General features: G+C 41.6%; 1 protein-coding gene across 2 annotated transcripts in view; it reads left to right on the forward strand.

Annotated features, from left to right (window-relative positions):
* Window positions 1-4,237, forward strand: part of VPS53 (VPS53 subunit of GARP complex) — a 60,316-nt gene extending 56,079 nt beyond the window's left edge. For both annotated transcript variants that reach the window (XM_026689583.2, XM_087971441.1), the window contains exon 22: window positions 477-4,237. In XM_026689583.2, coding sequence (XP_026545368.2) covers window positions 477-647 — 171 coding nt within the window. In that variant the 3' untranslated portion in view covers window positions 648-4,237. The remainder of the gene's footprint in view (window positions 1-476) is intronic.
* The last annotated feature ends 7,909 nt before the right edge of the window (window positions 4,238-12,146 follow it).

The raw sequence follows: 12,146 nt of genomic DNA on the forward strand, positions 1-12,146 counted from the left end.
GGAAAGGGGGTTGAAAGAGCAGTACAGCAGTTTGGAAAATGAAAGTGCATTCCATAAATAGTTTTTCAAAGATAGTAACCAGGTGACTGAAATTTCTGCCCCACAAAATTCTAACCGGAGAGCATGATTGATTACTCTGGGCTATGGAGGTGTCCCATTGGAGAATATGAATTACGATACACCCAGAGGGGAGGGGAAAACCAGGGTCAAGGGTGACAATGAATGATGTGTCTCAGAGTCGGCTATACCCAGGCAGTGCCAGACATGTTTACTCCCAATAAATCCTCCTGAAGTTTTGGAAGTTTGGCTCGAGGCTCATGATTTAATTGGGGTGGGTGACTGCCGGAATCCTGACACAACCACAGCCTTGGAGATCCTGCAAAGCCCATCTTAGCTCAAGCTCTGAAGCCAAATGTGGCTCCTGAGTTTTGCCTCCTATGGTGACCCCCCTCCTCTTCCTCCCTCCGTCTCCACAGGGTCTCAAGCGAAGTGAGCAAAGTAGCATGTTGGACTTATTCCGTCAGAGGCTCCCGGCTCTTCCCTCGGGCGCCGAAACCGGCAGCTGCGTCTCCCTGGTGGCCCCCACGCCCGAGCAGGAGTCTTCCCGTATCCGCAAACTGGAAAAACTGATCAAGAAGAGACTCTAGCCGTTATCCAGCCGCCATCTTCTTCTCCGGCTGCTTGAAGGCATCGTGGTCCAAACTTAATCGTTGGTTGCAGGTTGTGTTCCTCCCCCATCGAGGGCCTTCTGGATAGCAGAAATCAGACACCAGCTGTCTCTGGCAGGTCTCCCCGATGAATTTGAGCATGCCCCAAATCGCAGGACAGTCCTAATTTTCGGCAGGAAGTTGATATTTTCCAAGGTCTTTATCTCAGAAATGAGATCCCTGGAATTTTTGCAAGGGTTAATTTTATATTTAAGAGGTAGCCCTGTAGGATGGCTGATCTCTGTCTCTGTACATGTTGGAATTTCCTTTTGCAGTGTTCCATAAAGCACTGTTTCCCAACCTCAGTAACTCTCAATTATGTGGACTTCCAACTCCCAGCTGGCTGGGGAATTCTGGGAGTTGAAGTCCACAAAGTTGAAAGTTGCCGAGGTTGGAAAAAAGTGACACACACACAGTCTTTATAACTAGCTCACAACAAAACTCATTGGGCCCAGTCGATTTCAGAAAGCATCAATTCCAGAAGAAATTTAAGTCAATTTCAGAAAGCGTCAATTCCAGAAGAAATGTCAGTCAATTTCAGAAAGCATCAATTCCAGAAGAAATTTAAGTCAATTTCAGAAAGCATCAATTCCAGAAGAAATTTAAGTCAATTTCAGAAAGCATCAATTCAGAAGAAATTTAAGTCAATTTCAGAAAGCGTCAATTCCAGAAGAAATGTCAGTCAATTTCAGAAAGCATCAATTCCAGAAGAAATTTAAGTCAATTTCAGAAAGCATCAATTCCAGAAGAAATGTCAGTCAATTTCAGAAAGCATCAATTTCAGAAGAAATTTAAGTCAATTTCAGAAAGCGTCAATTCCAGAAGAAATGTCAGTCAATTTGAGTCAATTCCAGAAAAATTTCATAGTCAGTTTCAGGGGGGAAAAGCTACAACTCCCTTAAATGGGAGAAATAAACTTCAAAGTTTACATTTCATTCATCAGTCCCACACTCGATAAACCCACTTGACAAATTAATAATCCCTTATTGGGTTCCTTCTACCCCGCATCACCCCACCTTCCCCTCCTCTCGTTTTTTTGCAATCGGGGAGCAGAAACTAAACGTCTCCCTTTGTGCTGACTAACCTGACCCAAGCAGAAATCCTCGCTGAGATTCTCACCTACCTTGGATTCAGTCCAAACAGTGAAACCTCTCTCCTCCAGCCAAATGTTATTACCCCGTTTCCCCCCAAAATAAGACCCAACTGGAAAATAAGTCCTAGCACAGCGATGGCGAACCTTTTTGTTGTGGTATGTCAAAAGCGCGCGTGCCGGCACCCACAATGCAATGCGCCCCACTCCCCCCACACATGCACGTACAAAAACCCCGCCCCCTTACTTGCACTGCACATGTGCGCGCGCCCTCCCAGCTGATTTTCAGCCCGTTTGAGGCAGTTTTCGCCCTCCCAGAGGCTCGACGGAAGCCTCTGCAGCCTCGGGAGGCCGAAAAAGCGGGCCTGTTTTTCCGGAAGGCCCGTTTTTGGCCTCCTGAGGCTGCAGAGGCTTCCCTTGAGCCTCTGGGAGGGCGAAAACTGCCTCAAACGGGCCGAAAATCAGCTGGGAGGTATGTGCACATGCTCAGTGGTGGTAATTTTGGCTGGGGTTTGTGGGCCCGCACCAATGGCTCTGTGTGTCACCTGTGGCCTGCATGCCATAGGTTCGTCATGACGGCCCTAGCATCATTTTCCAGAATATAAGCTCGTAATATAAGCCCTGCCTCAAAAATAAGCTCCAGTTAAGACTGTCAGCCAGACGGACGCATTTAGTACTGTTATTTCCCAGAAAATATGACCTAACTGGAAAGTAAGCCCTAATAAGCCCTCTTTTAGAGCAAAAATTTATATAAGACCTGGTCTTATTTTCGGGGAAGCACGGTAGCTACTGGTTTTTGCCAGGATGAAACATTCTGTATTATTATTATTATATTTTTTTTAACAAAAGCCACTTGGGAGGCCGTTAGGTTTTCCCAAATTCAGATTGTGCACAACCCTTGTTCTTTCTCCGTGTGCTCTTGGCGTGTCTCTGTGTGTGTGTTTTTCAAAACCGCCTGCTGATGATGATTATTTAAAATTTTGCTTCCTCTGCCCTTTATTTGTCCCGAGCGGAACAAGGCTGTTTTTTTTTTTTAAACTTCCTGAATTCTTGGATGTTTATATATATATATATATATTTAAAAAGATCCTTTTTCCTTCCTGAGAATTTCTGGATCTGGAATGTGCCCCCGGAGTGTTTTTCAACATCTGCTGGGTTTTCGAGTTTTTCCTTTCTGCTTTCCAGAGACGAAAAGCTTTTGAGATCTCGCACTCCGCAGTTTTTGGCCTGGGGGTATCACTCCATGCTAGGGAACAACCCCACCCACCCAAATTTCACTCCTACAAAACCCAGGCTTCTTTGCATTTTAATGCAAAGGGCGGGGACGAGGTTTCTCCTTCCCTCCAAATTCTTGCGGTTGCCAGAGTTTGCAAGTGGGTTTTGTTTTTTTTAAAGGCAAGGGGTTTTCTTCTTCCACAAGGGGCCTTCGGAGGTGGATCCCGTGTGCAAATTGAGGGGAGTTGAGGGAGGCCTGCAGACAGCCAGTGGCTGACACACACACACACACACACACCTCTGTGCATGCACCTTCAAAGCCGAAGGCCATTCATGTCCCCAGGAAGTGGGGCAGGGTGCCGTTCGTTCCCTTGGCCCTTTGCCCCCATGGGTTTGCGATCCTGGGTGAGCAATGTTTGCCCATGCTTGGCTTGTGAAAGGCAGAGTCTAATCAAGGAAGGTGTAACCTGGACCTGCCTGGTTTTATGGACCTCCCAGGAGATCATTCGGCCTTCCCCTCCCCCACCCACCCTCTCGGCCATCGAATAGCAGAAAGGTTGAACCAACAGGAAGAGGGTTTGCCCTCTTGAGAAATCTGCTGCCTTGTAAAAATAGTCATGTCTGTCTTTCTTCTCTTCCTTTCCTTTCCTCTTTTTTTTTTCTTCCTTTCTTTTTTCTTTCTTTTTCTCTTCCTATTTTTCCTTTCCTTCCTTCTGTCGTTCCTTCCTTCCTCTCTCTTTCTTTCTTTCTTCTCTATTATTCCTTCCCCTTCCTTCCTTCCATCCATCTTCTCTCCCTATTTTTCCTTTCCTTCCTTCCGTTCTTCCTTCCTTCCTCTTTCTTTCCTTTCTTCCTTCTCTATTGTTCCTTCTTCTTCCCTCCCTCCTTCCTCCTTTGTTCCTTCCTTTCATCCATCCATCCATCTTCTCTCCCTATTTTTCCTTTCCTTCCTTCCTTTTTCCTTCTTTCCTTTCTTCCTTCCTTTGTTTCATCCATCTATCTATCTATCCATCCATCCATCCATCCATCCATCCATCTATTCTTCCTATTTTTCCTTTCTCTCCTCCCTCCCTCCCCTCCTTCCTTCCCATTGATTTTTAAACGGTTGCCTAATTTATCAGACCCAAATAATTCTAGTAATTAATTATAAGTAATTAATTCTAATAATTAAGACTCCTCAAGTTGTACATTTCCTGTTAATAAAGTGGATTCTCCAGTCTCTTAATGAGTTTGGTTTCAGTTTGTTGGGTTTTTTCCATGAAAGAGGAAAGGTTGGGAGACAGAAGATTAGACTGAGCTCGGCGGCCATTTTGTTCTTATTCTGCTCTTTTGTTGTTTCTTCATCTCCTCTTTTGTTCTCTTCCTTTTTATTCGTGTCCTGGTCTCTCCCAGGCCGGGCAGGCGGCTGTTTCAATCCATATGGCCAATGAAAATAAGAAATAAAGCCGGCAACAGGTAGCCCTCAACTTATGACCATAATTAAGATGGGAATTATGGTCATAACTCATTCTGGTCATAAGCCGAGGCATCATACATGACTGAATCCAGTTTTTTGGCGTTTTGTGAGACGGGCATTAAGCAAATACCAGTGGGTAGTTTTTTCCAGTCATAGGAAGGAAACGCCAGAAACCACCACCATAAAAAAAAAAAACATTTAAAATTGTGGTCAGCTGACTGCCGAACAAAGCAAATGGCCGCACAGTCCCCATTGCCAAGTCCCCCTAATGTGATCCCGTGACACTGTGTGTATAAGTGTGTGTGTGTGAACGTTCCAAGTAATGCATCCATCAAAAGCAAAACTTGGAGACACATACCGTCTTTTCCTGGAAATACGACCTACTCTGAAGGTAAGTCCTAGCTTGATTTTTTTTTACGTGAGCCCAATATAAGCCCTACCCCCCAAAATAAGCCCTAATTAAGATCCCGCCCACTCCAGGGTGCACAGGTAAAAATTAAGCCAGGGTGGAGATGCAGGGGTGGAGCTGCCCTACTACTTACATTTGGATAGTTGTAGCCAGGCCTCGCACACCCTGACACCTGCCTTGCCAGCCCATTTCTTCTGCAGCCGGCAAGGCTGGTAAGGCTTTGCTGAAGGCCTCTGGAGCTGAGAACAAAGCTCTGGATCGATCCTGAGCTCTGTTATCGGCTGCAGAGGCCTTCAGGAAAGCCTTGCTGGCCGCAGAAGAAGAAGTTCCTAAAGGCCTCTGACCGCGAAAAAGAGGCCGGGGCGATGCACAAAAGTGATGTTATAGTCAGTGGATGACATCCCCCCAAAATAAGACCTGGTGCCTTTTTTGGTAGCAAAAAAAAATTATAAGACAGGGTCTTATTTTTGGTAGATTCCTCAAAGAACAAATTTATTGGATAGATCCTATTGGCAAAACTGGTGAAAACCGATTGAAAGTTCCCACAGTTTTTATCTCATTAAAAGAGAAACTCTTTCCCCCTTTCCCCCCCAAGTCATCAGTCACATGGTCCAATCGAGGTGCTGGCCGGTTGATTGGTTACTTCGCTCCTCCCCTCCCCAGCTACTTGTTGGAGTGACCTTGGTTCCCACAAGGAAACTTTTTGTTTTCACTACAAAATCAGCTGGGAGGCGCCTGCATGCGCCGTGAGGTAAGTTTGCCTGGGTCTCACGTGCCCACACAAATGGCTCTGCATGCCATCACGGCTCTATACCATTTCAGACAAGGGGCTGCCCGGCCTCTTCTTAAAAACCTCCATTGATATGAAGCATCCACAACTTCTGGTGACACGCTGTTCCACTGGTTAATTGTCCTCACTGTTTAGGAAAGTTCTCCTTAGTTCCAGGTTGCTTCTCTCCTTGAGTAGTTTCCATCCACTCTTTCTTCTCTTGCCTTCAGGTGCTTTGGAAAATAAGTTGACCCCCCTCTTCTTCTTTGTAGCAGCCTCTCAAATATCGGAAGGCTGCTGCTGTCATGTCCCCCCCCCCGCCACTTCTTTTCTCTAGACTGGCCCTACCCAAATCCTGCAACTGTTCTTGATATATTTTAGGCTCCAGGGTCCTTTGGCTCTCCTGCTTGCACCTGTCTCGGTCTTGGATGGAAACGCCCAGCGAATAAATCCCACTAAATAACTCCAATGCTCAAAGCGGCTTTTCGTCTGTTCTTCAGGCGTCCTGATGGATGCAAAGCTGGGGTCATCCAAGGCGGGCTGATCCTTCCGGGCTACGGAATGTGGCATCCCTACTGGGGGCAGCAACTGGCCGGTCCGTGGAAGATCCCCGGCCGGGATCCCAGACACCAAGGCTCTTGCTCGGCCCCTTTTCCATTCCCGGGAGAACAGAATGCCAATCGGACAGGCTGGCTCAGGCCCCGGGGGGCCTGCTTGCCTTAGCCCCAGGCCTCCCCTGCAAAGGGCAGAGGGGACTTCCTTAAGTGGGTACCCCCTGCATCCTGGGTGTGGGAGTTTGGCCAGGTAAGCAGAGGAGCACCTGTATCCCTTCCATTTCTGCTAACTGACATCTCTTGGAGAATGAATAGAATAGAAATAGAATATAATGGAATGGAATGGAATGGAATAAGAATAGGAAGAACAGAACAGGAATAGGAATAGGAATAAGAATAAGAATAAAAGAATAAGAATAAGAATAAATAGAATAAGAATAGAATAGAATAGAATAGAATAGAATGAATAGAATAGAATAGAATAGAATAGAATAGAATAGAATAGAATAGAATAGAATAGAATAGAATAGAATAGAATAGAATAGAATAGAATATTGGAATGTAGAATAGAATAGAATAGAATAGAATAGAATAGAATAGAATAGAATATTGGAATAGTAGAATAGAATAGAATAGAATATTGGAGTGTAGAATAGAATAGAATAGAATATAGAATAGAATAGAATAGAATAGAATAGAATAGAATGTAGAATAGAATAGAATATTGGAGAATAGAATAGAATAGAATAGAATAGAATAGAATAGAATAGAATAGAATAGAATAGAATAGAATAGAATATTGATGTAGATAGAATAGAATAGAATAGAATAGAATAGAAGAATAGAATAGAATAGAATAGAATTTGGAATAGAATTAGAATAGAATAGAATAGAATAGAATGGAATGAATAGAATAGAATAGAATTTGAATAGAATAGAATAGAATAGAATAGAATAGAATAGAATAGAATAGAATATAATGGAATGGAATGGAATGGAATAAGAATAGGAAGAATAGAAAGAATAGAATAGGAATAAGAATAGAATAAAGAATAAGAATAAGAATAGAATAGAATAGAATAGAATAGAATAGAATAGAATAGAATAGAAATAGAATAGAATAGAATAGAATAGAATAGAATAGAATAGAATAGAATAGAATATTGGAATAGAATAGAATAGAATAGAATATAGAATAGAATAGAATAGAATATGGAGAATTAGAATAGAATAGAATAGAATAGAATAGAATAGAATAGAATAGAAGTGTGAATAGAATAGAATAGAATATTGGAATAGAATAGAATAGAATAGAATAGAATAGAGAATAGAATAGAATAGAATAGAATGAAGAATGAATAGAATAGAATAGAATAGAATAGAATAGAATAGAATAGTGTAGAATAGAATAGAATAGAATAGAATAGAATAGAATAGAATTTGGAATAGAATTAGAATGAATAGAATGGAATATGAAAAATGAATGTAGAATAGAATAGGATAGAATAGAATAACTTTGTCACTTTGAAATGTACACTAATTGGCATACATTAAAAATCTTATTTCGTTGCATACAGCTCTTAAAGGGTCACCGCCTCCAATTTTCACTACATAAATAGGACAAGGAAGCTGAAACAAATAAGGAATGGTGGTTGGAATTGGGTATGTCTAGTCTAACAAAGAGAAGGACCGGGGATGACATGATAGCAATATCTGAGGGGCTGCCCCAAAGAAGAGGGAGTCAAGCTACTTTCCAAAACACCTGAAGGCAGGAGAAGAAGCAACGGATGGAAACTAAACAAGGAGAGAATCAACCTAGAACTGAGGAGAAATTTCCTGACAGAACGTTTAATGAGCGGAACGACTTGTCTCCAGAAGTTTGTGGGTGCTTCATCATTGGAGATTTTTAAAGAAGAGATTGGACAACCATTATAGAAATATGTAGGGTCTACATGAGCGTGGGGGGGGAGGGGGGTTGGACTAGATGACCTCCAAGGTCCCTTCCAACTCCGATGATGATGAGCTACATCTGCCTATCTCAGATCCTTAGGAAGGAGGACCCAATAGGTGGACAAAATGCCAAATCCAGCCTAAACAGTCTGGCTGACTGTGTGTCGAAACGTAATAACCATAAAATGGGGAGTAAAGAATAAGAATAAATAATAATACTACAGTTTACACGACATGGGTTAGCATACATAACATTAGAAAACACTGAGAGAATTTGGTGTTCAGCAGAATGATAGCCTGAGGGGGGGGGGGGAAACTGTCCCTGTGTCTAGTTGTCTTGGCCTGCAGGGCCTTATAGCAGAGTCTTATAGCTCCTATAGCAGGAGTCTCAAATTTAGCAACTTTTAAGATTTGTGGACTCCCAGAATTCCCTAGCCAGCGCTTGACAAATTTAAGAGCTGTGGACTTCAACTCCCAGAATTCCTTAGCCAGCGCTTGACGAATTTAAGACTTGTGGACTTCAACTCCCAGAATTCCCTAGCCAGCGCTTGACAAATTTAAGAGCTGTGGACTTCAACTCCCAGAATTCCTTAGCCAGCGCTTGACTAATTTAAGACTTGTGGACTTCAACTCCCAGAATTCCTTAGCCAGCGCTTGACAAATTTAAGACCTGTGGACTTCAACTCCCAGAATTCCCTAGCCAGCCCTTGGCAACATTAAGACTCGTGGACTTCAACTCCCAGAATTCCCTAGCCAGCGCTTGACAAATTTAAGACTCGTGGACTTCAACTCCCAGAATTCCCTAGCCAGCGTTTGACAAATTTAAGATCTGTGGACTTCAACTCCCAGAATTCCCCAGCCCGCTTGGAGACCCCTTCCCTATAGCGCCATCCTGAGGGGAGTTATTGAAACAGTTTATGTCCAGGATGTGAGGGGTCTGTAGTTATTTTCTCAGCTTTCCTGTACACTTGTGTAATAAGCAGGTCTCCTAGGGAAAGGAGGCTGGTTGCAGCCATTATATTTTTTATATCATTGGAAGAGGATTCAACTTTTTGTATGAATCCCGCTGCCAGTCCCCCGTGTGGGCGCCGAATTCCAATCCCACGATGGGAACCTTTCTGGCCTCGAGAGCGTTCCTGAGGGGAAATGAGCTCAGAGAGATGCTCCTACCTCTGGAGAGGCTCCGTCGCCTCTGCTTGGAAACCATCAAGACTGAACGAAGAGAAGAGCTCCCTGGGCAACGGGGAACATGGGAACGGCACACACCCTCGTTCAGAGGGGGAGGGTTTAGCTTTTGCCCTCTTCAAGCCCTCATTTGTGCTGGACACAAAAGAGATTGAAAAGAGATTGAATGGGAAGAACTGCACACAAGGCAAAAAAGAGGGAAGTAAAACACAAAGATATGAGATAGATAGATAGATAGATAGATAGATAGATAGATAGATAGATAGATAGATAGATAGATAGATAGATAGATAGATAGATAGATAGATAGATAGATAGATAGATAGATAGATAGACAGATAGATAGATAGATAGAGAGATATAGAGATGATAGATAGATAGATAGATAGATAGATAGGATAGGATAGATAGATAGATAGATAGATAGATAGAGATGATAGATAGATAGATAGATAGATAGATAGATAGATAGATAGATAGATAGATAGATAGATAGATAGATAGATAGATAGATAGATAGATAGATAGATAGAGATATGATAGAGATAGATAGATAGATAGATAGATAGATAGATAGATAGATAGAGATAGATAGATGAGATAGATAGATAGATAGATAGATAGATAGATAGATAGAGATAGATAGAAAGAAAGAAAGAAAGAAAGAAAGATAGAGATGATAGATAGATAGATAGATAGATAGATAGATAGATAGATAGATAGATAGATAGATAGATAGATAGATAGATAGATAGATAGATATAGAGATGAAAGATAGATAGATAGATAGATAGATAGATAGATAGATAGATAGATAGATAGATAGATAGATAGAGATAGATAGATAGATAGATAGATAGATAGATAGATAGAAATAGAAAGATAGAGAGATAGATAGATAGATAGATAGATAGATAGATAGATAGATAGATAGATAAATAGATAGAAAGATGGAAAGAAAGATAGAAAGATATAGAGATGATAGATAGATAGAGATAGATAGACAGATAGATATAGAGATAGATAGATAGATAGATAGATAGATAGATAGATAGATAGATAGATAGATGATAGATAGATAGATAGATAGATAGATAGATAGATAGATAGATAGATAGATAGATGATAGATAGATAGATAGATAGATAGGGATAGATAGATAGATAGATAGATAGATAGATAGATAGATAGATAGATAGAGATGATAGATAGATAGATAGATAGATAGATAGATAGATAGATGATAGATAGAGAGATATAGATAGATAGAAAGATAGAAAGATATAGAGATGATAGATAGAGATAGATAGATAGATAGATAGATAGATAGATAGATAGATATAGAGATGATAGATAGATAGACCAAATGAGCTTTCATAAGGGACTGCCACCCATCAGAAATTGGTGTAGGGTCTCCTGCTTGAGTGGGGGGAGGGGAAGAGGGTTGGACTAAATGACCTCCAAGGTCCCTTCCGACTGTTATTCTGTGTGTTAAAATCTCAGCAAAACAGCTTAGAGAGGATAGTTGGACCTTAAAATCCTGAATGCACGGTACCTTCACTGAAGTGACTCCATCTAGTTAGTAAAATGTAAAATAGTAATAAAGTGCTTTGGACCTTTAAAAAAAACACCCCACCTTTTCCATGAGGAGGGATGGTTGTGTGATTCACTGAAAAGTGTAAATTCCACACCGCTCCCAGCTGGCTGGTGGAGAAGGCCTGTTTTCAATTTGAATTATTTATGCTTTCACATGGCTTGCCCTTTGCGCCAATGTCCCTCTCCGAGAGCCTTCCCCCCCCCTTTTTAAAAATAAAATATATATATATAACTTTATTGGTTTTTTAAAAATGAAAAGATAAGCAAGGAAAAGAAGAGTCAAAAAAGCGAAAGAACGAACTGACCAGCAACAATGCCTGTCTTTCCATGGGTAAAGATATAAGTTTTAAAAAAAATTACCTCAGCTTTTTACTCTAAGGGGAATGTGTTTCGGCACATTTATTTCTTGCATCTCAAAACACTTTAATCTTCAAATCTCCTGACCCACCTTTAATTTCTTTTAACTTCTTGCAAAATGTACAAAGGAGATTCCGAGTAAAAATACGATTTGTCAACCTTTCTCAAGAACTTCAAAAATAAAAAATAAAAAATCTCTTCAGCTTTTGGGCAGGATCTTTCCTAATTGTGAAAAAAAATGCGGATTCTAGTCCTAGTTCCCACCAATGCACTCCCTGACACACGAGCAAGCAAAGATGCTTTTCTCTCAAGCTGAAGCAAGCCATGGTTTCATCTAGGTCTATATGTCTGGCGGGCGTCCTAAACAGTCTTAGTCAGAAGTTCTAGCTACGTTAAACTTAGGCAAATTTTGTTTCTATGAACCAGAACTAAAGTGGTTCAACTTGCAAAAGTGCTATTACAGGCAGTCCCCGATTTATGACCAAAATGGAGCCCCCAAATCCTCATTGCTAAGCGAGAGTTGTCAGGTGGGGGTTTGGCCCCATTTTATGCCCTTTCTTGCCACTGTTGTTAAGTGAATCGCTGCAGCTGTTAAGTTATTAACACGATCGTTAAGTGAATCTGGCTTTCCCCGTTGATCTGGCTTGTCAGAAGGTCACAAAAGGGGATCACAAGGACTCTGGGACACTGCGACCGTCATAAATATGAGCCGGTTGCCAAGTGTCTGAATTTTGATCATGTGACCACGGGGGTGCTGCAACAGTCATTAAGCGTTAAAAGTGGTTGTAAGTCGGGTGTTGTTGTTTTTTTATGCCATGGTAACTTTGGTCACTAAATGAATTGTTGTAAGCTGAGAAC

This window comes from Notechis scutatus, chromosome 1 (genome assembly GCF_049901735.1).
Source record: "Notechis scutatus isolate UNSWTSFEM ecotype Mainland chromosome 1, rNotScu1.2, whole genome shotgun sequence".
In the NCBI taxonomy this organism is placed as follows: Eukaryota; Metazoa; Chordata; class Lepidosauria; order Squamata; family Elapidae; genus Notechis; species Notechis scutatus.